This window comes from Mustela putorius, unplaced genomic scaffold (assembly GCF_011764305.1).
Source record: "Mustela putorius furo isolate JIRA1106 unplaced genomic scaffold, ASM1176430v1.1 tig00003834_pilon_pilon_pilon, whole genome shotgun sequence".
Taxonomy (NCBI): Eukaryota; Metazoa; Chordata; class Mammalia; order Carnivora; family Mustelidae; genus Mustela; species Mustela putorius.
The window spans coordinates 101,427,893-101,454,066 of NW_025421987.1; the positions used below are offsets into that span (position 1 = coordinate 101,427,893).

At 47.6% G+C, this 26,174-nt stretch overlaps 1 protein-coding gene across 1 annotated transcript in view; it reads right to left on the reverse strand.

Annotated features, from left to right (window-relative positions):
• CLSTN2 (calsyntenin 2) overlaps positions 1-26,174 on the reverse strand; it is a 630,232-nt gene that overhangs the window by 48,244 nt on the left and 555,814 nt on the right. Inside the window, exon 9 of the mRNA XM_045088847.1 lies at positions 1,978-2,140. Within this exon, the coding sequence (XP_044944782.1) occupies positions 1,978-2,140 (163 nt within the window). The remainder of the gene's footprint in view (positions 1-1,977; positions 2,141-26,174) is intronic.

Here is a 26,174-nt window from a genome sequence, read left to right on the forward strand (position 1 = left end):
ATGTGGGAAGGACAGTCAAATATCTGTGACTAAGCGGATAGGCCATGGTGCTTATCAGTATTGTTCATAAAATAGTTTGCTTATTTTTTTTTCCTTCCAGACACATTGTAGATTTTTACTTTCCTTCTTTCCTGGAGTTAGGTGTGGACGTCTGAATTGCTTAGGCCAATAAAATGAAAGTGAAAATGATCAGTGTCACTGGTGGATGAAAGCTGTAAGAGCTCATGCGCCATTCATCATGTTTTCTTTTTTCTCTTTCTCAGTACGAAGCAACAGGGCTTCTCTGTCTGCTTGGGTCTCAGACTGAAGGAGAAGAGAAGAGCCCTTAAGGATCTGCAGTGAATACAGACTGAACTCTCTTAAGTACCTGAGAACTGGGGCTTGATTGTCACTGCAGCACAACTTAGCCTATGCTAACTGATTCAAAGAGGAGGTCATCTAAATTCTTTATAAAAGTACTTTTTATTTTGGTGGGACTGTTTTCCCGCCCAGAAGACATGCAACTGGGCAACAGTGCCTATAACTGGCCTTGTAGAGGTGGGGGCAGGTTTCCATTGCAGGCTGGAGGGACGGGGATCTGAGTGTGGTCTCTGAGGGCCTCTAAAGGAGGAGTCATAGTGAGGTTCATAATGAGGCGGTCACTGGATGGGTGGTATCCAGGCCATGTCCCAGAATGTCCACAGGCTGGCTGTGCTGTCCAGCAGGGGCACTGAGCCATAGGAGAGAGCCAGCACTCTGGCCCGACTGTGTTCAGTGACTAATGATTCCTGTGCCATCTCTGGATCAGTGGCTTGCTACACTCATTAGTTTCATGAACTCTCACCAGATGACAGTTTCCCTTTTCTGAATTCCTGGGGAATTCTGCAATACTGATAAAGTTCTTATCAAGTTCTATTGATATGTCCAATGAACTTCTTAGTATCATGTGACCTATGTCAGATGTTGAGTCGGTTACCATGAGGTTGGGTCATCTCGGAGTAGTAATCTGTGTATTTGGGGAGCATTTTTCTTCCTCTCTGTGATTGCATTGGTATTTCAAAGTGCCCTACTTTTTTAAATTTTTTAAAAAGATTTTATTTATGTATTTGAGAGAGGAAGATTGAGCATAAGCTGGGGGAAAGGGGTGGAGGGAGGGGGAGAAGCAGGCTCCCTGCTGAGCAGGGAACCTGATGTGGGACTTGATCCCAGGATCCTGGGATCATGACCTAAGCTGAGGGCAGAAGCTTAACTAACTGAGCCACCCAGACACCTAGCACCCTACCTTTTAAGGGAGCAAAAACAAAGTCTCCAACAGAACTGAGTGAAAGGCAGAAAGGTTAAATGTATGTTAAAAGAGCTGGTTTTCCTGGTTGCAAAGGGTAGATTAGCCTTCTAGTTTGGGAATTGGAGGAGAGGCAGCAGCAAAGAAACTGAGGAGGGAGCAGAGAGCTTCTAGTGGAAAGGCAGTAAGAACCCTCTGCCCTTAGTGAGTGGGGAAGGGGCTCAGAGCTGAGCTGAACTTGACAGAGGCCTCCCCAAACCACCCCCCACAGCCCTCCATATTTGTAAACTCCCAGAGCAGAGGAGTGGGGGCTTGGACGACTTGTGTGGGGATAGAGGGGGATTTTTGGCTATGGATTAACACTCAACAGAATCAAATAGCAATTTTAATATGGGATTCTACATTCAGCCTTTTATCTGCACAGCCCCAGTCTGAAATCAGAGAAGGTTCCAGAACAGTAAAAGTCACCAGCAATTTAGAGGCAATCATGAAACTGCTTGTGTTGATCTAAAATCAAAATCTGGTCCCAGGGGCTTCATTGTTACACAAGTTTAGTGTCTGGATTAATCCTTATTTTTATAGGTCCCGTTTTATTAGTAAGGGGTAGTAAATTTTCTAGGCTAATTCTCACATCACTTGGTTTTTTCCTTCTCTCTCTCAGTACCTTTCATGGATTGTACACAGATGGGCCAAGGAGAAGGGCTTGACGCAGTTACCTTGCCAACAAGCGCCGACTGTAAGTTGCATGGCTATGTGAGATGGATGAATGGGCCAATCGTTGGTCACCAGATAGGGTTCATATGTTGCTCCATCCATGTACAAGGTAACTATGGGAAACTCCACATTGATGACGTAGTAATGCCATTCTTTATCACATATCTAATGAAAAGAAAGAGAACCAACACTTAAAATTGAATATACAATAAAACATCAAACAGGATTTTATTCTAATTATGAAAGGGAGAGAAGACATTTTGGGTCAAAATTTTTTATTGCAAAAAACTCAATGCACATAATGGTTGCTGTAACTGAGGTTAGAAAAGCTCACATCAAACTTGATGGGGCAAACCATGGGGTAAAGGAATAGCAGAGAGTCCAATCATCAGACAAGTATTTGAGTATGGGCATCTTGGTCACATAATTAGCAGCTGTTGAGTCTGACAAGGTCTTGGTGGACAGGGTGGGTGACAGCTTAAATTTTATTTGCATAAAATTTTTCTTAGTTCTTTAGTAGAGAAAAAAGTTAAATTGAAATTATTTTCCTAAACTTGGGGATAGGGGAGGCTAGAAAAAGAAAGATACTAGATTAAAAGTAGAAATGAAGGTGGGAATAGAGAAAGGAAGGAGGAAGGGAAAGAGAAAAATGAAAATGGAAGAGAATTAGGGGCTAGAAAGGAGCAAGAGAGAAGGCAAAGAACAGGGGACAAGGAAGGAGGATGGAATGCAGAAGAGTAGGAACTCCTGATTCCTTTGTCTCTAGGAGCAACCAAGGAGTAACCTCATGGCCCCTTCAACTTGAGCAAAATACATTCTGAGAAAGACGGTCTTCCTGAGGGGACTCACATACATCCTGCTTTGGAGGATGTGGGGAGACAGAGAAGGACCATAAATAGTCCTCCTCATCTGGACAGGTGCAGAACATTCTCACACTTATGGCCTCTCCCAACTTTTGTGCCCAGGATTCCTGGTCTTAGGGCTGGAAGCCAAAACCCAACTTTAATGGATGGGTAGGGACACTGGGGGCTAGAATGGAGTCATAACCCCTGACCTCAAGGAGCTGAACTCCCACAGCATGGTCCAAATGGAAAATGGAAACCAAGACAAAAGAGAAACCAAGTGGGCCTTGGGAAGGGAGACAGGAAGGTGGTCACGTTGGAGAATGGTGCCCCTTCTCTAAGTCCTTAAGCCAGTGCCTCGGGAGTCATGTTCAACATTCTCCACACCCCCCTCTCCCTCAAATCCCTCTGCACCTTGTGGAGTCCACCTCTGAAATGTCTCTCATCTGCATCCTTGTCTCCATTGCACCCACCATCTTTGTCAGTGGAGACAGATGAGTTCTGTATGAAGGTGACCCTCAGGTGGGGGTATCAGAGCCCTCCCTACATCCCATTCTGGATTAAATGTGCTGTTTCTCATGAATAGATAACACCAACAGGGATGCTAAATGATCTTTTCCTTTTCATTTTGGAATAGGAATTTTTTCCTTAATGTTCTTTTTATATTGTCCTGTCTCATGTCTCAGAAAATTGCTCTTTTTGAAGCCCATTAGCCTGATAAAGCCTGATGAATATTTTAGGGGCCCCTGGAAGGTAATCAGGTGGTGTCAAGCAAGTATTTCCCAAATCCTGTTACACCTCCTTGCACATACAGCTCAGTACCTGTTTCTGAGGTCCTAACCAAGTTTATAGCCCTCTGGCTACAGGCCTGAGGCCAGATGTTGGCCTGGGGGCAGGCTCTTAGGCTGACCCAGTGTTGTGCGATGGTACAAAGGAAGCCCTGGAGACAAAGTCTAGGGTAGTAAAAGAGTGGGGAACTAAGAAGGAGGCATCAAATCCAAGCAGGCCCATCCAATGCACCTTGGACTTGACGTCTGCAATAAAGAATACGCAGACAGCATATTTCAGAACCTGGAAGATGGCTCACATCCTGGGGAGGGTCTCTGAGGCATAGAGATATCTCTGCCCAGTCCCAGGGTGGGCTAGGAACAGGTGGTAGTGCCATGGCCTGACTGCACCCCATGCCCTTTCTAATGTAGCAGAACACGACAGTCAACCAGGCAATCCTGGGCGGCTCCCCTGTCCTGGCCTCCACAGCCCTCTCTCTGCAGCTCTCCTCTCGGGCATGACTGCCATCTTGAATCTGTATGCTGGCTGACTCTCCAGCATTCCACACCTGCTGACTCTGGGCAGAGATTGAACCTATGGCTCGCTTCCTCTCATGACACTTACGACATTTTATAGGGCAATTCAAAAAAGTTCAAGGAAGAAATAAAATCATTCCATGACTAATAGTAGCTATGGCCCCTCTCAACATGTCAATCTTTTCCTAGGTGTGCCCCCACCCAGGTTTTCTGAAATGTGCTTCATGAGTAGCAGCCCCCAGGATGCCCTGCATAAAAACAGTGACCCTATATATAGAGCCTAGCTTTTTGGAAAATGGAACTTTTCTAATATAGCATTCCTATAAGCATCCTGTGAAAAACTGTGGGGGAAGGTCAATTTGACCATACTGGGTCTACAATTTAAAAGTTTGCTTGATTCACTTAATGTCAAGATTAAAATGCCTTTACCAACTTCAGTTTTGGTGGCTATATAGTAATGGCTATACTAAATTATATTTAAATATTCCCTTATTATCAGGTATTAATTATGTAACAACAATATAAAAGATACTATAACATAATACTGTATTTCTTTATGCATAAATATTTGTCTGCATTTCTGATTATATCCTTGGGAAAGATTCATGGTAGTAGAATTATTGGGCCAAAGGTTGAAGGTATTTTTTTTTTAAGATTTTATTTATTTATTTGACAGAAAGGTAAAACCAGGGAGCCCAAGTGGAGAGAATGGAAGAGGGAGAGGAAAAGCAGGCACCCTGCTAAGCAGGGAGCCTGATGCAGGGCATGATCCCAGGATCCCAGGATCATGACCTGACCCAAAGGCAGCCCACTTAACCATCTGAACCACCCAGGTGCCCAGGTTGAAGGTATTTTGAAGGCTATTGACACACACTGCTAGGTTTATTTGTTTGTTTCCTGTAAAAATTTGTGCCTATTTATTCTCTTGCCTATAGACTGTAAGAGTGCTTGTGAGTTGTACTCTTACCGCATTATTAACAAAATATATACTCCTGGCAATTTGAAAGGGGATACATTATATCTCCTTTTAATATGGTTCATAAAGATGGCAAGATTTATATTCTCCAGGGTCAAAAGGGAGGGCTTCTGGGAGGGGAGCAGCCTGAGCGAGGACTCCCAGGCAGGAACACTAGGGAGCTTCCTCGGGTAGCTCCCGCTTGAGCATCTCAAGAGGCTTTGAGCTCAGAATAGGCTTACGCCTGCAGACTTCCCGCACCAGGTAATCTATGAAGGCAGCTAAGGGAAATGCCTAGTTAGGGTTTCACTAATGTGGATCTATGATGGGGAAGAGACCCACATTAGCCCTCTGCCAGAATTGGAGGGACAAACTGTAATTGAAAAATGATCAAGCCAGGAGGCTGCAAAAATAAATGTGTCAGTGCAATGGCTCAACCATGAAAGAAGGAAATTAGGCAATGTGACCTTTCCGGGGTGGGGGCGAGGTAGAGAGAAGAACTTTAATTCCTGCCTGTTCATGAATCACTGGTGGACAAAGCTGGCACCAAGCATGTCCAGTGCCATCCTCTGAGGCGATGGCCAGGGCCTCCACTGGGTCAGACACACCCTTCTCCCTGAACACCTGCAGCTGTTCCCAGGGTGGGTGGCTGCAGCTGCTGTTCAGCCAGCAACTGACCAGAGACCTGTGACCCAGGGACATGTGTTTAGCAGGGACAATGCTAAACGGGGCCTGAGTGGGGAGGCTGCTGGCACTCCAGGGTAAGTCAGGGGCCATGGAAGCCTCCCATGAGAGGGGAGGCAGAAATCAGGCTGCTAGCCTTTAAAGTGTCAGTCCCTCCTGGGTGGGAGGGAAATCTATCTCAGGTTGGAAAGCTCCATTCAAAATACTGGATTTCCTAGAAAAAGAGCTCTGAACTTGCAGTGTGGCCCCTTTAAAGGATATCTACTCTGAGAGTTAGGAAGGAGGAGAGACAGAGCGGGAGGGGTCAGGCGAGGCTGGGAAAGGTGAGGCCTGGAGACAAGGCGCAGGGACAGATTTGGAAGTGAGGTGGCAGGCGGCGGTATGGGGTGTGGGACAAGGGGAGCAGGATGGTAGTCATAAGGACAATCAATCCTGGACCGTGCTTCCCTATCCCTTAGGCTATGGGATCCTCCCCACAACCCTCCGCAGGATGAGGGCTAGCCCTGTCTCTGGCACCTGTAGAAGATAAAGCAAGAGAAATGACAAGAAATGACGTGGTGTCTGATCTCAAGGAGTGTATGCTGGGAGTTCCACATCATGCGGACCCCACTCAGCTTCCACATTCGGCCTCTTGTGTGTTTGTTTTACGTACAACCAGTGGCTAAGCTCGCACACTCACTGCCACTTCAGGGTCTGGAGCAGACACTTAGCTCCTGAGTGACAGACTTGCAAGTCAAATTGCCCCCACGTGGCCCACCTGACATGCTAAGGCACTCAGGCTCACTGTGTCCAGCGTGGAGCCCAACACCTCCCCTGCTCCAGCTCCCCCCTTACCCCTGGCCCTGTGCAGTGTCCCTGCCTCAGCAAATGCTCCTCATCTGACTGTAGATTTGTCCTCAGGCCTCAGGCCAGAACCCTGGGCATGGCTTTAGACTCTCTCCCTCTTTACCCCTGCCCCTCTAGCCAGTGTGCTGCCAAGTCTGGACAACACCCCTCCCCTCCATCCTCATCCCTTAGCCCTAACTCTGACTCAGAATTCCCAAAGTGTACTCGAGGGGGGAGATTGAGGAGGGGTGTTCAGACAGGCCAGGGCAAGATGGAAAGCACCCGAGCCGGGGAGAAGCCCATCTGCAGCAGGGAGACTGTGAGAAAGCTCTGGCATGAGTGTGGGTGGGGCCGAGCTGGCAGCCTGCTAGTGACCAGCTCTGCTGGGGACAGCCACAGAGACCAGCGAAGGAGGGCTCCCAGGAGGCAGTCCTGCAGGCTGGGCTGGTGGGGGGGTGGTGGTGGGCCAGGTGGTACACCTGCCCTAGGAACTTCTGGTTGATCATGTTCTGGACTTCAGGAAAATAAGTGAAACTTTCAAATCCTGACTCCTTCCCCTGTAAAGTGAGGATGAGGAGAGCACCTACATCATAGGGTTTCTGTGTAAACTGATCTAAAATAAAGTGTATACCATGCTACGCACATATTTTCAACCTGAGCAGATAGGAAAACCCCTTTCCTTTTCCAAATAGACTGAGATGCTGCATAAAATAAAGCAACAAAGATAACAAAATAAAACAGAAATAAAAGAATTAGAAAGAGAAGTCCTTAGGTATAAAAAGCCAATAAAAACCCAAAGCTGCCCCCGAGTGTTGAAAGTGAATGGCTGCTGAGGGGCTGGGACCTACCCTGTCAGCCATGGCTTCAAAGCCACTGGGAGAGAGGAATGGAGAGTCCATCCACCTCATGGGGACACTAAGGCAAGGGCTCAGACAGAGATAAGGGCTCTGGAACAAGTCACCTCAGAGGCCTTAGACCCCCAAGCCTGCTCTTTGTATGTGCATGGGCTCCAAGTGGACACAGCCCAGGCAGCATAGAAATCTAGAACTCAGAAATGAACTTCACAGCGCATCTGCCAGGGCTTTAGGCCCCCCAAAAAGACATCCTCAAAATCTAGTAACAGAGATAAGCCTGCCTAGGTCTTGGGCAGGACAATTCCTGTGGGCCTTGAGCTCAGAGTTAAAATTTATGAAACAAAGAGGAGGCAATCCTTTGTATGCCAGAGAAAAAGCAGGCAAAACAAATGATCAAAAACCCATGTTTCAGCAACTACAGAAAATGGAGCTATTAGGGAGAAAATAGGGGAAGGCAAGTTTGAAAAAGAATCAAGGGAAAATTCCAGAAAGAAAAGACACAGGTATGGAACTAAAAAGAACGAAATCAAGAACACTGACAATGGAATTGGAGAGTTGGGTGATAGATGAGATTGGAGGAAAATGAGGATTTGATAAAGCAATGGTATGGATTGTATGGATGATCCCAGGACACAGTCCAGCAGAGAGCCTGGCAGACGTGTTGGGGTGAGGCAGGGTGGGGGGGGGGCGGACTGTAGAGGGGCAGGGCTCCTGAAGACCTCCAGTGCCATGCTGGAGGCCTGTGCTACCTTACTGTGGTGGCTTGCAGTCTAGAAAGCCCTTTTTTTACTTTCACAGCCATCTCTCGTGTTAAATCAGAGGGTGGTAGACACACAGATCTCCACAGCCCCTGGCCCCAGGACATATTCGAAGGGCAGGTCAAACCTGAACATCTTTTTCTGAAAATGGACAACAACTGAACCAGACGGGTTGAAACCATGCAAATCAGGTTTGCGGTGGGAACTCGCAAGGCCCTTCGGCTTCAGGTCACTGTTTTGGAACATTTAGAAAGATGCGGTTTTGGTTAATGCCAAGACCAATCTCATGCCAAAGCAAAGATACCGCTCTTATTTGCAGATCTCTCTACGATCTTCCTAGGAAAGCACCTGTACTTGCGCACTGGCCCAGAGAAAGGCGGGGTGTTTTCTGTGGAAGGTGATGAGGACAGCTCCGAAAGCACCCGCCAGGCCAAAATTGCCAAAAGCAATTGCTGACTCAGGGCAACAGTGTCAGAGGCAGGCCCCTGGCCAGGGCAGCCTCTGCCATTAAAAGATGGCGCCTGGCTAGTTGCCAGGTTAGGATTGCCTCGTGAGACTAAGCGGAACGCCCAAAGAGGAAGTAAACAGCATTGGTTGCTAGCGAAGTTGTTCGTTTAGGTGCACAGCCTGATTCGCTCCCTCCTGTACCCTGCTCGCTGATTGGCCATGTAAGCGTATATAAGTGTGTAGACTTGTGGAAATAAAGAGAGAAGATGCATCTGAACTGGGGCTTCTTGTCGTCCTTGCGGGTCGAGAGTGACACAACAGAGCACAGGGGAACAGGAACCATGAGAGGTAGCTTGTGTCAAAGAGACCACCCCATTTGCAGTTTGCTTGAGCAACAATTGGGCAAATCCCCAAAACAAGCCTGAGAAACTGTCCTTACAGTTTGTGCTCACACCATGTAAATCTTTGTGTGTGTCCAGGATTCAAACTCATCCACAGAGACAGAAAACACACCTACTGTGCACTGAGGACATGGCTGGTACCCGGGAGCAAGCTATGATTTTTTGCTGGGTAATCAGCTTCTCGGACCAGCTGTTTATGCTTTCCCCCTTAAGCCAAGCCTTTAAACAAAGCCAACCAGATCTCCCTTCCCCACCCTGGGAGGACACCCTGGGAAGATCTCTTCACTTCCAGCTCAAACTGATGGTCTCATTTTCATGTATTCAAACTCTACTTCAGTGAGCCCCTCGTGCAAATGAAAGCTACTGTCTCCAGCCTGGGTCTGATCTGCCAATTCTGTAAATCCCCATGGAGGTTGTAGGGTTGGTAGGTTAATGCAGGAACCGGACACTGGGGCAGCTAATCTGCCCTCTTGAAGTGGGAATTGTGCATTCTGAGTGCTAGGTCCCTCCCAGGGGTGAGGAAGAGGGACAGGACCAGCCAGGGGAGATGAGAGCCCTCACGTGCCATCTATCAGGAAAGTGTGACTGCTTCAGGCTTCTTTCCCAGCGGCATGATTTGTAAAACAGTCCTGCAGGAGGTATAATGAACAACGGTGTCAGGGTCATGATCGGAGACAGTTCATGCAGTTAAACAGGTTTCTTTTAGCAAGACTCCACAGGGCCATGGTTCTCAAAGTGTGGTTCCTAGACCACCTGTACGGGCCCCAGCTAGGCTTACGGACTGAAGGTTTGTAGCCTCTCCAGATTCCTGTGTTGAAGCTCTAATTCCCAGTGTGATGCCATCTGGGGGTGAGGTTATGGGGAAATAATTAGGTTTTGATGAGGCCATGAGTGTGCCCCCCCCTGCTGGGATTAGTGTCCTTATTTATTTTTTTAAAGGTTTATTGGGAGGGGAGGGATACAGGGAGAGGGAGAGAATCTCAAGCAGACTCCACACTGAGCAGTCTGATGTGGGGCTGGATCTCACGACCACAAGATCATGACCTGAGCTGAAGTCAGGAGTCAGAGGCATAACCGGTTGAGCCACCCAGCCACTCTGGGATTAATGTCCCAGTGAACATGAAAACCAGAGACCTTCTTTTCTCTATCACGTGAGGACACAAGTCAGGAAGTGGGTTTTCACCAAGAGCCAAATCTGCTGGCACCTTGATCTTGGACTTCCCAGTTTCCAAACTGTGAGAAATAAACATCTATTGTTCAAACTACCAAATCTATGGCATTTTGTTATGGTAACCTGAGCTGAGACACCTAGGAACCTGTCAGAAATGCAGATTCTCAGGCCCTACCCCAGCCGCACTGAACAGTGAGACTCTGTAGGTAGGGCCCAGCAGTGTTTTTCTAAGAGACCCTCAGTGTGTTCAGACAGGTCAAGTTTGAGAAACTTTGTCTCAGAGAATATGCTAATGTGGGCAATAGAAGAGTTTACCATATCATTGACCTCCTTTGTTTTCCCTTTAGGTACCTAAGAACATCACCTGAAACAAAAAAATCTCAGAAGACACATGCTGTGAAATTCATTCTGTTTGTGGAACACAGGTTGAACACGTGTTAACCATGTACTCACTCTATCCTGGATGCTTTCCTGGCCCTGGCAATGTGACGGAGAACAAGGCAGGAAGATTTCTGCCAGTCCCTTCCCACTTCCCAGCGCTTGCACTAGTCTCTCCCCTCCCCAGCCCCTGATGAGGCTTCCCCGCTTCTGTTTACAGGTTCCCCAGAGCTTTCCTCTTGAGCATGAGGATTCCCTCGCCCCAACAGCAAAAGGCTTCTCTTAAGCCTGCCAAGCTTTCTTCCTCCTCCTCAGTTTTTGCTTCTAGGATGTGCCATAGAATTCATCTGGGGATGTCTTCCTCATGCATTTACCGAACAGCTGACATCTGTCAGGGCCCCAGGACGCAGATTGGAGCTGCCTAGGCAGGCCCTGAAGCACGAGTCTTTTTGTTTTGTTTTCTTTAAAAGACTTTTTTTTTTTTAAATAAACATATTATTAGCCCCAGGGATATAGGTACCCTCCCCAATGTCCATAGCCCCACCACCCTCTCCCTCCCCTCCTCCCCCTGGCAACTCTCAGTTTGTTTTGTGAGATTAAGAGTCTCTTATGGTTTGTCTCCCTCCTGATCCCATCTTGTTTCATTTATTCTTTTCCTACCCCCAAATGGAAGCATGAGTCTTAAATCTGACTATTAGGAAAGGGACTATTTTCCTCAGGTGTTCTTTCCCTGATTACAATCAATTGCACAAAGACAAAGCAGATTGCTTGCCTGGAGAAAGGAATGGTCTTGAAAGCAAGATGCTTTAGTTTGGGGCTGAGGTGGGTGCAGGCCCCTCTGACAGAAGACTGAGCCTCTCAGGGTACAGAGTGAGGGGCACAACCACCACCCCAGCATGGGCTCTTGCAGACCCACCCACTGACTGAATGAATGCACGGTCACAGTAAAAGCCAGTGACACTGGACAGAGATGCTCCAGAAAAGGGGGACATGGGGACCCAGCTCAGGAAGCTGGAGCCTGGTTTGGGGGATAAGGCCAAATCTGGGTCAAATACTTAGAAATCTGAAGCTCTGAGCATGGCAGTCCAAGAGAAAGGGGTAAGCAGGTCCAGTACACATCAGGGTTCTAGACAGAAAATGAGGCTGAGGAAGGAGGGTGAAGATCATCAGATACAGGTGGGTCTAGAGAAGACTGACTAGGGAAGGGCCCAAGCATGTTGTGAAGGCCTCCTCATCAGCCTCTGGCTATCCTGGGGGTATCAGCATCTCCATGCATTCCCACCCAGAGACAGTGGCTTTGAAGTGATCAGCTCAGAGGAAACTTCAGCTATAGCCTCTTACCTGGACAGGGATCTGGGGCAATTTTCTTAAACTTTCTTAAACTTGGTGGTCAATTTCTTCATCTGTAAAATGGGTAAAACCCCTTTGTTGCAGGAAGCTTTGATTGTTTATTCAATGGATATTTATTGGTAGTGACTATAGGTCAGAGATTATTCTAGGTGTTGAGTATAGAAAGTGGGCAAAACCAGTAGCAGCTCCTTCCCTAAGGGAATAGCTGAAAAATAGAATACACATGCAAATAATGTAATGATCTGTCTGAAAGATATACCCTGCAGGGGGTGGTGCCAGGTGCCATATGATCTCGGTTGTTGAGAGATCTGAATTGGTTATGGAGATGAGGAAGTGAAGGTGAAGGAAAGGAGGCAGAAGAATGGGCCTATGGGGATAAGAATGGTCAAGGGGGAGGGAACAGCCCGGATGATAGCCCTGAGGCTCGAGCACAGTGGGGGAAGGGAGAGCTTGTGATCTGGAGGGCAGGGGACTTGGCAGAGCAGGTGTTAGGGAAGGGTCAGTCTCTGCCCCTGCCTTCAATCCTGCTTCGGCCAGCACCCCCTTATTAAGTCAACCCCAAACCCCCTGCCTCCAGATTCATTTTCCTGTCTCCTCAGACTGGGCTCTGCCCTCCTCCAAACCTGTGGGGGTGGTACCCACTTTCCACAAAGTACTCCCTGCTCAGCCTGACCCTAGAGAGGGGCCCTACTGCAGTTCAGTGTTGGGGCTCTAGCACAAGGCGTCCAGAGTTCATAGTCTGATCTGACTACTTCCTGACTATGTGATCTCAGGCAACTCACATTCCCTCTCTCTGCCTCAGTTCCTTCATCTAAAAGATTGAAATAACAAAAGTAACTAACTCACTGGGTTGTCCCAAATCCCACACAACACTCGACGCACATCTGTAATTTCACATTTGTTAGTAGTCATATTAAAAAACTAAAAAGAAAGGTGAAATTATCTTCAAGAGTACAGCAACTTCTTTCAAGATATGTCTCCAAAGGCAAAGGAAACAAAAGCGAAAATGAACTTTTGGGACTTCATCAAGATCAAAAATTTCTGCACAGCAAAGGAAACAGTCAACAAAACAAAGAGGCAACCCACGGAATGGGAGAAGATATTTGCAAATGACAGTACAGACAAAAGGTTGATATCCAGGATCTATAAAGAACTCCTCAAACTCAACACACACTAAACAGACAATCATATAAAAAAATGGGCAGAAGATATGAACAGACACTTCTCCAATGAAGACATACAAATGGCTATCAGACACATGAAAAAATGTTCATCATCACTAGCCATCAGGGAGATTCAAATCAAAACCACATTGAGATACCACCTTACAACAGTTAGAATGGCCAAAATTAGCAAGACAGGAAACAACATGTGTTGGAGACAATGTGGAGAAAGGGGAGCCCTCTTACACTGTTGGTGGGAATGCAAGTTGGTGCAGCCACTTTGGAGAACAGTGTGGAGATTCCTCAAGAAATTAAAAATAGAGCTTCCCTATGACCCTGCAATTGCATTACTGGGTATTTACCCCAAAGATACAGATGTCGTGAAAAGAAGGGCCATCTGTACCCCAATGTTTATAGCAGCAATGGCCACGGTCGCCAAACTGTAGAAAGAACCAAGATACCCTTCAATGGACAAATGGATAAGGAAGATGTGGTCCATATACACTATGGAGTATTATGCCTCCATCAGAAGGGATGAATACCCAACTTTTGTAGCAACATGGATGGGACTGGAAGAGATTATGCTGTGTGAAATAAGTCAAGCAGAGAGAGTCAATTATCATATGGTTTCACTTATTTGTGGAGCATAACAAATAGCATGGAGGACAAGGGGAGATGGAGAGGAAAAGGGAGTTGAGGGAAATTGGAGGGGGAAGTGAATCATGAGAGAGTGAATCATGAGTGAATCATGGACTCTGAAAACAATCTGAGGGTTTTGAAGGGGCTGGGGGTGTGAGGTTGGGGGAACCAGGTGGTGGGTATCAGAAAGGGCACGGATTGCATGGAGCACTGGGTGTGGTGCAAAAACAATGAATACTGTTACACTGAAAAGAAATAAAAAATTTAAAAAAAAGAATATACTCTAACTGAATATATCCATGTATCATTCAACATGCAATCCATCTCAAAAATTAAGATATTTTATTCATGTTTATGTTTATATATTTTATCTCTATTTCTTGTTAAGTCTTTGCAATAAATTGCATGTGTGTATGACAGAACACCTTGGTTGCAACTGGCCAGATTCCGACCTCTCAACAAACACACAGGGCTCATGGCTATCCTGCCGGTCAGGCCAGCCCCTGACTCTGAGATCCCTGAGACCAGGGCCTTGTCTGTACTCCAGGTTCTCCATAAAAGCAGATTGCACACATAAAAGCAAGGAAGAACAGCAGTCGTGCTCTGCCAAGCTCTACCTGCTCTCCCTTGGCCTCTTCCTCTGTTACTGGGCACACAGCCCTCCTGCCATGGTGGGGATCAAATCCTGAGGACCAAGTGCCAAATGACCTTTCTGAAGTGAGGGTGAGAGGAACACTTACAGGACCTGGAGCCCCAGACGGCAGTGTGAAGTGAGGAGGGCCGTGTGAAGAAAGAGACGTGGGGTGGTAAGGATTCTCATTGGGTCAAGGAGGACAGGTCCTACCCTAGGAGCCTTTGGCCTTCCACCATAGATGAGGGGAAGGAGGAATGGGCAGAAGGAGGGTGACTTCTCCCAGTACAGCTCTCTCAATTTCCTAGGATGTTGGCGGGAGGAGCAAGGATTGGCAGGGGAATGAAAGGAGGGAATATTTCACTACAAAATGTTTCTTTCTGTGCTTAATTTCTTTTCTTAGTCCTTCTTAGACAAATAAACAGCTGTGAGCAGTCACACACCACTCTTTTCCCCCTCAGGAAGGCCGACATTAGTGGGAAGTTGCAGAAGGGTAGGTGGGGGGTTGTCTGCTGGGGCCTTGGGCCAGCCTGTGGGGCTCAGAGAGTTTCAGGGGCTCACTTGAGACACACAGTTTGCCAGTGGTGGGGCTGGAACCCAGAACTCCTGTTTCTTGTTCTCAGGCCTGAGCGCCAAGAGAAAGTTATCTCTCGGTGAAGAGGAGAACACATGATCTGCTCTTTGAGGAGGACCCCAGTATATTAAACAAACAGGTTACTGAGAGGCAGTTAACTATTTGGTAATGTATTTGCAGAAAATTAATTTTTCATTCTGCCACTCAGAATATTGAGGCTGGCTGTTCATAAATACACAGTCTGACTCCTCCTTGCAAGTTTAAATAAAAAAAAAGAGGACTCTCTCAGTGGATATCTTTAGAGAAACATAATTATAATTTAGTTGACATATCTCGTATCTCAGTGTGGGTGGATAAACGTCCCCTGAATAATTCAAATAATAAATTCTGCCCCCTTGGAAAATTGTGTTGCTCCTGAATGGCATTGGTTAAAGTGTTTCCATCTGGGAAGACAGGGCAAGCAGCAGCTGGCGAGCACAACCACCATCTCAGAGCTCCCTGGATCCCCTTCAGGTCCCGGCTCCAGAAACCAGCCACAGCCTCCTGCCCGCAGGACCCGCCTCACCTCCAACGCTGCCCCTGCCAGGCCTGTCTGTTAGCTGTTCCCAGGGGGCAGCTGAGGGGTTTGTGCATCTCACATGGAGCTGCTGACATATCCCTCTCCACCACCAGGGCCTCTTGTGCTGATCCTATTTTGGAGGAATTCGCAGTGCCTGAGTGTAATGAAAGGCCATGGTCATGGCCTCAGAAGAGAGCCATTCCCCCCCACATGTGGGTCCCCTGGTCCTGTTGTGGGGACAGGCCTATCTGCATCACACAGGGGCCTCAGGCAATTAGGTGCCTCTGCTTGGAGTTCCACAGCCAAGACATTGGGCACATCTGGGAAGTACAGGTCAGCCCATGGAGTCTGGGGAAGCTTGGAGAACTCTTGAGGGAACAGTTACAGTTTGACATGCATTACGGCCTCTGGGTTCTTCAGACCCGTGTATATGAATATTTGCCAAGTGGGGTTTTCACACCTGAGTTTTGGTCTCATACAAAGATTTGGGAACAGTTTGAAATCCAGAAGCCCCCTCCCAAAAAAACAAAAAGCCATTCAAAGAAACACAAAAACCCAGCCAGCACCAACATTCCCTTGCTTTGGAGGGAAGGTGGGGTGGTCTGACCAGCTCCCCGTGAGGATTAATGACTCAGCGTGGATTTCCAAATGCTGACTGGGTGCCGAGGATGTGCTGGTTCGAAGCTTCAGTCTGACTGTGGACGTCCGAGAATGTAAATGGGCCTCCATCCCTGAGAGAAGTGTGGCTCACTCATCCTGGCTCCCATCTGAGTACCCTGTGCAGGGACCAGGTTTTACAGGGTCTTTGAAGGAGGCTGGGAAGGCCTACATCCATGACCTTGCTTGCGCTGGCCTTTGTATTAGTTTGCTGGGGCTAACGGTGCGGGGTGACTGAAGACAACGGGAACGTGTGGCCCTCATGGTTCTACAGACTGGAAGCCTGAAATCACGTGTTGGAAGGTAGGCCCTTCTGAGGGTTCTGAGGGGAAATCTGTTCCAGGCCTCTCTCCTAGCTTCTGGTAGCCCCAGGTGTTCCTCAGCTTATGGATGCAGCCCTTCAATCCCACCTTCATGTGGCCCTTTCCCTGCGTGTCTGTGTTTTCTCATGGCCATCTTTGTATCTGGACACTAGGCGCATTGGAGTAGGGGCCCACCCTACTCCAGTGTGACCTCCCCTTAACTCATTTAATCTGCAACAACCTGATTTGCTAATAAGGTCATATTCTGAGTTATTGTAAGTTAAAGCTTAAATGTCTTTTTTGGAGGGACATGATTCAATCCATCACAGCCTTCACCTGGTCCTGCCATGTTCTCACAGTGCAGGGCTAGGGATATTAAAAGTGTTCAATGGGTGTATGTGGCATTCCAGCATTCAACCCCATTATCCAGAAGCTGCAAAGGAGATGCCTAGAGTCACCACCATTTTTTGGGATGAGGAAGAAAATTCTTCGAATCCCACATGATAATAATAGTAAACTGCGAGATGTTCTATATATTTGGGAAGTGCTATTTTTAAAAGGAGAATCCCTTGTTAAATAATAATAAGAATAAAAGCCTCGCATTAAATGTACTATAAACCATGTTAATTCATCCATCCATTCAATCAATACGCATGGAGCCTGCCATGCACCAGGCACCCTGCTCCATACAGAAGAAGCAGAGATCCCACTCAGGAAACCTGGAGCCTTGGCCAGCCCCAGGCTGGGCCTCCAAGTCTCCTTCTGTAGTGATCCGGCAGAATCAGGCTCAGACTTGAGACCATTTCCAGAGCATTTATTCTAATGTCTGAGTGAGATAATAAGAAATATATATCTATATATATGTCTTTACCCTTGATTCCTGACCTACAACTCCTGTAAACTGGGGTGTTGAGAGAGTCTTTCGTTCTAACATTTAGTCTTGGCACCAGTTCCTGACACAGCATTCCTAAGACCTTCACAATTTCCTCAGTGATAGAAGCATCTGACTGCAAGCTCCTAAGTCTTCGGGAAATTCCTGGGTGATGGGAGCATCTTTTGTCCTAATGAAGTGACTCTGGGTAGGTTCCTAGATGGGGGTCAGTCATCAGAAAGGTCAAGCCATGATGGGAAGCCTGGAACTTTCAGCCCCACCTGCCATCCTCTGGACAAGGTAGAGGGGCTGGAGATAGGGTTAATAACTCATCATGCTCATGTGATGAAAGCTGCATAACTATCCCAACATACAGACTTCAGGGAGTCTCTGGATTGGTGAACGCACCCAAGTATGGGAGGGTGGTACACCCCAACTCTACAGGGACAGAAAAAGGGGGTCCATCTAGACCTCACCTTATGCTCTTCTTCATCAAGCTGATCCTCTGCATCCTTTCTCATATCCTCTGTTATATAACAAAATGATAAATGTAAGTTAGTGTTCGCCTGAGTTCTGCAGGCTGTGCTAATAAATGAGCAGATCCAAGGAGGGCAGGGTCTTTGAAACCTCTGATTTGCAGCCAGGTTGGACAGAAGTGGTGGGTAACCTGGGACCTACTTCTTGCTTAGGGTGGCCTCATGGGTCTGGGGTTCTAAGCTGGAGGGTCTGCATGAACTCCAGCTCAGTGCCAATGTTGAATTGGACTGTTGGACCCAGCAGGTGTCCCAGAGCATTGCTCTCTGTGGGAAAACCCTGCAGCCCTGATAGCAGAAGAATGAAGCATGAAATAGGGAGAGAGAAAAGGAAGAGCACACGGTGGGGGGGGGGCGTGGTTCCCTTGCTGAGGTTCTAAGGGAGTGTCTGGATTGATGCAGAAAGGCCAAGAACAGCATGCCCTCTAGGTCCTCATGGCTACCCTGCCTCTCCTATGGCTCATCTTGGGGTCTGGATGAAGGAGACCTATCATGATGCCATGAAAACCATGGGTCCCCAGTCCCTGTCTGATGGGGAGCTCTCCCTATACACTTGCTAGTGGAGCTGAGCCTCCAACAATTCTTTCCCCCTCTCTCCCCAACTCTTATATAAACTTTTTTTTTTTTTTTAGGAACTTCCTTAATACGTTGAATTTCCCACAAAATCCTGGGAGACAGCCTCCCTGAAGTCATTCCCACTGTGTTGGCAGAAGAATCACCCTCAAGGATGTCTATGTCCTAATTCCAAAGCCCGTGACCTCATTACCCCGTGTGGCAAGGGACTTTGCAGAAGTGATGAAGTGAAGGATTTGGGGTCGGGGAGTTTTCCAGGGTTATCCAGGTGGGCCCGTGTCACCATGAGTGGGTTTACAAGCGAAGGAGAGACACAGTGGATGTCAGAGAGGGTGGAGGCAGAGGAGGCAGAGGCTGGGTGGTGGGAGTGCTGACTTTCAAGATGAAGCCCAGGACGATGGGCAGCTTCTTCAGGGGGGAAGGGCAAGGGAACCCGTTCTCCCTAGAGCCTTCCGAAGGAACACAGCCTTCCTACACTTAGCTCCACGAGGCCCATTTCAGACTTCTGATCTCCACAGACTGGAAGGTAAGAACTCTGTGTTGTCTGAAGCTACTAAGTGCACAGTAACACATGCAGTAATAAGAGAAAAAGATGCACGGGTCTTAGCCCACACTCCTTGCTTCTCCAAACACAGGATTTCCCCACCATTTGCCTTACATGCCATTCCTGCATTGCGCCTCTGCTCTGCCCTCTCCCCTGCTTCTGCTGCTGCTTCCTCCTTTGTCAGTCACTCCCACACTGCCCCTCCCCTCAAATCAGGCACAGAGGGCACCGACCTCTTACTCCCCTCGGTATTTCAAAGACTGTTTCTCATTATCCATCATCTATGACCACTTCCTGACAAATAACCAAAAGTCACCATCTACTTAGATACTAAGAAGGGCTGGGCTGGCCTCACACGGCAAACTGGATACCTAATGAATCCCCCCAAAGCCAGAGTTCCCCGTGGTCTAACTGCTGCTTAGGAAGGCTCCATTCCTGGAAGGCCCAGAGATCCCCCGCGCGGAACCGTGTGATGCTCCATGGCGAGCTCAGCCCCTGTCTTCTGTCCACCCCTCGTGCGAACACAGGCCTCTGCCCCTACCCAGCTTGTCCAAGGTGCATGTGTTTGTTACAGGTCTTTCCATTTTGACATGCGAGGCTACCTTGGCCTGAGCTTCCTACTTCCTACTTCCCACGAGCTTCCTAAGCCTGAAAGATGTTCTCCTCAAATTCTTTGAAATGCCTCCCCAGGGAAAGGCCCTCTTAGGAGAAGTCTCCCATTTTAGCCTCCTGAGGTCACCACTATTGTGTGGTACCCCAAATTCCCCTTCACTTAGTGCCACTCCCTGGACTGGGAAATTTGCACACTGGGAAATTTGTATTCTCCCAACGACTCTTGGAGCTACAACTATTATTTTCTCCAGGTTACAGACAGACAGAGGCTCAGAGAGGTTAAGTGACTCACCCAAGGTCACACAGCAAGTTCGTGTCTAGCGCCTTGCTGAAAAGCCTTGCTGATCTGAGCAAGCCATCCGTAAACAGCAGTGGGTGGGAGCAGGAGGTGGTTAGACACTAGGGTCTCGGACCCTGCTCTGACCTTCTGAATTAGAATCCACAGTCTAATGAGATCTCTGGGTGATCTGTGTGTGCATTGAAGTAGGAAAAGCTCTAAATCATTGTATGGTGTAATCACTCAAGAAAGAAGAAATAATCATTTATCAGATGAGAGCTTGAATAGCGCATCTGGGGAAGTGTTCCTGCAGGCTGAGTGACGATAGGCTGGGAGACCTTGGGAGAGGAAGACGAGGCCTCTGGAAGCATTCCATTTCATCCCTAAGCTGTTAGCTGCCAGAGTGGCCCTCCTCCCTGCCCCTGGCCCTCAGACTCGACAGGGAGGGCTGCTCCTGCTGGTTTGATGGAGGACGGCCACCAGGCATTTGTCCTTGTGTGGTGGCCATAGGGGCTATCGGGACTGTTCTCACAGACATCCCTGTCTGGACTGCACCTTCAGTGTCAGCCTGAGGAGGAAGGAGTGGGAATTCAGGCAGGCTAACTTGTATGAGGGGATGAGAGAGAGAACAAAAGCAAGGTCAGTGAGGGGACACATGGATTTGGGGAGGGGGTGCTTGTGCCCCTGACAAGGTGAGTGAAGGGCAGACTCCCTCCAGTCAAGCAGGGTCGGGGTCCTCCCCGTCGCCCCAGCACTCACCTAGAAGTGAGAGGAGGGAGACCAGTACTCAATCACCATCACTGCCTTGAAATCTACCCACTCAGATCTTATTTATTTATTTATACCCACCTCATTCCTCACCAGATTTAGGATTAATATGTATTAATAATAGATACTTAATAACCATCATTAATGGCAACAGCACTGATCATATTCTACTAATGAAATAATACTTTATTATGTTCAAAGTACTCCGCAGAGTCCCTGGGAGGACAGACAGCTGAGTGTTGTATGTGCTCTACAATGAGAGAAGTGAGGCCTGCAGAAGGAGCATGACTTCACCAGAGGCAGCTTCTGTGGTAGGAGACCAGGGCCAGAGCCCTGGTCTCCTGAATTCTAGGTGGCATTGCTTCCTCGGCATTTCCTCCAAGTAACTAAACAAACATGAAAACCAAACCAGCAGTAGCGACACAAGGAGACAGGGAAACGGAAGGACTGCATGAAAATCTGCTTTCTGCTCCTTTCCTTGCTTCTGTTCTTGCTAGGACCCACACCTGCACTTTACACATGCCTCATAATGCAAATGGCATGTGTCCTCCTTGTAAAGGATGAGGCATTCATGATTTCTTCAGAGTATTCCAACACAACAGAAAACATTTAAGGAGGGGCCAGGCAAGACTGACCAGAAAAAGCCATCCTATGCACACTTCAGACCACTGACGCTAGATATCTTGATGCCAAGGTCCCCCCACACCAAGGAACAAGGGACTTACGGAGGACACCTGGATGCTGGTCCTTGGGTTGATTGGTCCCTAGATGCCTGAGAGCACACATATAGCAGACCATAATCCTCAGTGAAAACCCCAGACCCTGAGCAAAGACGAGACTCTTTGTTTTTCCTTTTCTGAGTCTTCAGACACTCTGTCTGCACCTGCACTCCCTCTAAACCCTCAGTAAACTCTGATCTCACTTCCTGCAGGCTCATGTTTGACTTCTGCCCTGAGCAAAGCCAAAGGCCCTCCACCAGCCTGTATTAATAACGCTAATCAAATGTGGGCAGAGGAGGTAAGACACTACACTCCGATTCAGGAATATTTACCTTGGTGTTTCGTACCCTTAACACAATGCACGTTCTAGATTTATGACTGAGCACCCTGCTTGAAAGGTTTACGCTGGTTCCACAGTGGGGCTGTCCACATCTGTTAGAAAGTTTCCCTTTCCCTCACACATATTCTGAACATAGTCCTCATTTTCAAACACACCTTTCTTCTGTGGTCATGCATATGTGCGTAAATTTCTTGGTTTATTTTTTCAATCCCCAGGTATGTTCTGGGTCTTTAAACAGTTACCAGCAAGGTTGGTTTGAGGACCAGCCTCTGATATTCAGTGAGGAAAACTGTCTGTTGAATTGAGGGGATATTTATGTCCAGAATCCCCAGGGATCACAAGCTGACTCTGAATTCCTGAACCGCTCCTTGGGGGCCTTTCACCTGAGCCTCCCTGACTCCCAGGAATGCCCTGGTTTGCACACCTTGCTCTCCCCCAGTGGGAACCTGTGTTTTCACAGGGGTCTTAGGTATCTGTACCCCATACACAGCAAAAGGCAGGATGCCAGGCACCTGGGAACACCATCAGAGATGCTCAGTGACAAATACTTGGAGTTGGAGGGATTATAACACCAGCTACACTGAGGGCAATTCTGCCAGTGAGCAGAGCTGCCTGCACAAAGACCAACATTTCTACCTCTAAATGCTGCCCCACTCAACCCCGGGCCAAGGAGGGACTCAGCACCCAGGGAGGCGGGGGGAATTATTTCCTGGGTTGCAATTCTTAGGCCTTGAGCCCAGAAAAGGAAAGAAAAGAATGTCCAAGCCGGAGGTGTCCTCCCACGTGGTTGGCTGACCATTTAATTACAAGGTCCAATCAAACTAATTACACTTTAGGGACCTTGGAGACTTTAGGTAATTAAAGGCCACCTTGCTGCTGGCTTCCAGCAATGCAGATTGTTTTTGTCGCAGTTGGTAGATGGGACATTGTGAGTCATGCAGCGAAAAGGGAAAGCTTGAGAGCAAGACAGAGGAGCATCTGGAGGGGGCAGACTCTCTAAGGGCTCAGTATTGGTTGACATTTTCAGAGTCAGCTATTTGAATTTTGTTTCCTGGCAAAACATCTTGTGAAGATCGAACAAGTTATATCAGCTAGTGCAGGGTTGGGCATATAGTAAATTCTCAATAAATAGTTATTAATATAATATGATTAGAGTATCATATTATAATAATTGTTAGTTGTTTGGTTCGTGGAGAAACATCAATGGACTTCCCACAACGCCAGACACAGTGCTCGGCATTGGGGATTCCAAGGACATACTGTCCTTGCAGATTCTTGAGGTTCCCAATGACATATGAAACCCAGGCTTGGAAGAAATACTTCAGCAACCAGAAGCCTTGGACATGGTATGAGATGTGAGTTCAAGGCCACCTTGTAGTATAAAGAGAGGTGGTGACAACAGCCAGTGGTTGCGTCAATTCCTCCTCAAGCACCCACTTGAGCTGCTCTTAGGAGTTCTTCAGGGAATAAAAGACAGTAGGTACCTTGAGGATATGTCTCTTATCTAGAGACTGGATTAACACACAGCAGATAATAGTTGAATTTCACATATACTGAGCCCATCCAAACCATATTGGACATGGCTTGTGAGGATGAAGTCAGTTGACAATTCTTTTAAAAGTCAAGAAATAGAAGAAGCCATGGAAGGGAAAACGTGGGTAGGAGGGTGTGTGAGACACCTCTCTGGGCCACCTCAGTTCTGAGTACCATCTCAACACAGGGGTCTGGCCCTGTGTTGGCCACACCTGCCATCGTGGTAAGTAACTCTGCACGGTCCCCCTAGCTGCTGCTCTTTGAAGGACTTCCCAAAGGCACAACGCAACAGCCCCTCACCCTGTTGTGGGGGTGTCTCTGATGAGTAAGGCACAGTGGGACAAACAGCATCTACACACAACGGGGATGAACACTCCTGGGGCAGACTCTGGGTCCGTGGGAGAGAGGTGCCAGTGGACAAATTCTTCTCCCTTGCTCACCTCACATAAGACACAGCGAGGCACATGAGTGGCTCAGTCAGTTGGGCATCCGCCTTCAGCTTAGGTCATGATCCCGGAGTTCCAGGATCGAGTCCCGAGTCGGGCTTTCTGCTCAGTTGGGGGGGTCTGCTTCTCCCTTTGCCTCTGCTCCTTCTCTTGCTCATTCTCTCTCTTTCTCTCTGGGTCTCTCTCTCTCAAATAAATAAATAAAATCTTATTTAAAAAAAAAAAGACATAGTGGTTCATTATTACTAGCTAATACTTCTTAGGAAGAATAATCAGCTGAACTTGATCACAAGCAGTTGTTGCTTGATACCATCCCTTTTCTATTGATGTCCCTCTGTCCTTCCCCTGCTCCCCTTTCCCATGCTCTCATTCTCTGGGCTTGTGCACCTTATTAGAAAGGAAAGGCTCCTATGCTTTTGCCTCAGGCTTTGCTCTCCAGGGACTCAGGCTAAGGCAGAAAGTGAAGATAAAGTCTAGGCGGGCAGGTGTGTGGCTTGTCCCCTAAATACACGCAGCGGAGGTCTACACTTCAGTGGTGGGGCAGCAGCTGGTTCCAAGCTGGGTAGCAGCCAATGTGAAGAAAAACTTGAGGAGTCATGCTGTCTTACCACTCCCGCAAAATGAAAAGATTCTTTTTGTTACAGAGAAGCAGAGCTTTTTCTCCTATGGAGTCCAGACAGAGATCTCTCTTGTGGGTTCTCACATGGAAGCACTGTGTGATTCGGAGATCACTGTCCTCAACCACAACCTTATAAATGTCCTCATTTATAACTCAAATGGTGAGTTTTGGAGGCTGACTCCTCTAACACCCTTCAACATGGCCCGAAAGGGTACCACTCAGATGTCCTCCAGAGAAAGCCTGGAGCTAGGAAGATTGTATAGTGCGTGGGTAACGTCAGGGGCTCTGAAGCAGCACGGCTTTCCATGCGACTCCCAGTTCTGCCACCAGCTACCTGTGTGACCGCAGCAAATCAAACTCCCTAAGCCTCTCTTTCTTCATCTGTCAAATGGGTCATGATACGGATAAATAAAATAATGCATGAAGAGTGCTCAATATGACACTCGGTACACAGTGAGTGTCCAGTAGAAATTACTATTGATCAACCTGTTCTGAGATGGGCTCTGGAAGGAAGTCCACATACAACGTGGTTCTCTGGAGGTCTGCTTGAATTCATAGCTAAGTGTCAAGTATTTTGAGGCGTAGCCTGCCTTTATTTATTTATTTATTTATTTTTTAACCACTGAGGGTCTCCTTTTGATTTTAAACATTTCAGGCTTTACAAGAGTTGTTTTAGTATTCATGGTCTGAGAGAATAATACAATGACTTAAGGCTACTATTTATGTGAATCTATGATTTTATTAATGATTATAGCATTTGAAACCCAACAAGCGTACAGAGACTATGTGTGCAAAGTCGCTGGCAGGGCAATGTATTCAAAGACCCCTCAAACTAACACAGGCTTTCATGCTTTGGGCATCCCCGAGCCTGAGATCTGCTCATCTTTTGATCTTTCAGTCACTGTGGAGAATTACCCAAGTCTAGGCTTTTTTGCTTGTCTGCTTTTACTGGCTACAAATGCCAGCACAAAACATAGAAAGGAAGTGCAGGGAAAAGAATATTGGGAAGGTCTAGCGTAATCACAGGATTTCCTAAAAAAAGAGGCTCCAATTTCTCGTTTCTTGCCCTCTTCTTTCCTTCCCTCGGCCCCTTCCTTCCTCCTTCATTCCCCACTTGTCTCCCACTTCTTATTTCCTTCTACAAATACCTTGTGCCGGTGACCATGCTATGGCTGGAAAGTCCGGGTACCCACAGCAGTGAGGTTTCTGCCCTCACAAATAAGGCTTCCAGTTTGTGGGAAGAGAAATAATAAATGGATAATCATAGAAACTACTATATATTTTAGGTTGTGACGGATGTTCTGAAAGAAGAGCACACAAAGGGACTGTTTTTATAGTGGGTCCCGTAGTCGGGTCTGGGAAGGTTTGCTGACAGCAGGCAGAGAGTCCCTGGTGGAGAGTGAGTCTATGGCCGAAGCTCCTTCTCTGACTGCTGTGATGGCTGTTGTGATTCACCGCTGCGGGGAGACCAGCCTTCACAGATGTGGCCACAAGCCCCTGGGCCTCTCCAGGGGGCCATGTACCGTCATGGAGAGGGTTTTGGAGAGACCCATGCAGGAGCCATGTGGTTTCCGACAAACCTGCTCAGTACTCTGAGCCTTAAGCATCCTGTCTATGAAATGGGGTAATGATTCTACTTTGCAGACTGCTCTATGATTAGAAGAGTGAATGCAGGCAAAGCCCCTAGAGCAGATTCTAGCCCTGAGGCTCAACAGTGTTCATTCCTTTGACCCTCTTCTCCCCCTGTCTGCTGTCTTATAGCATGGTAATGTCATCCAGGCAATGTCATCCATCCATCCATTCATCTAGGGAAAGAACTTTGCCAAGTGCTTCTGTGGGACCCCTGCCAAACCTAGCTCAGTGCCTAGCA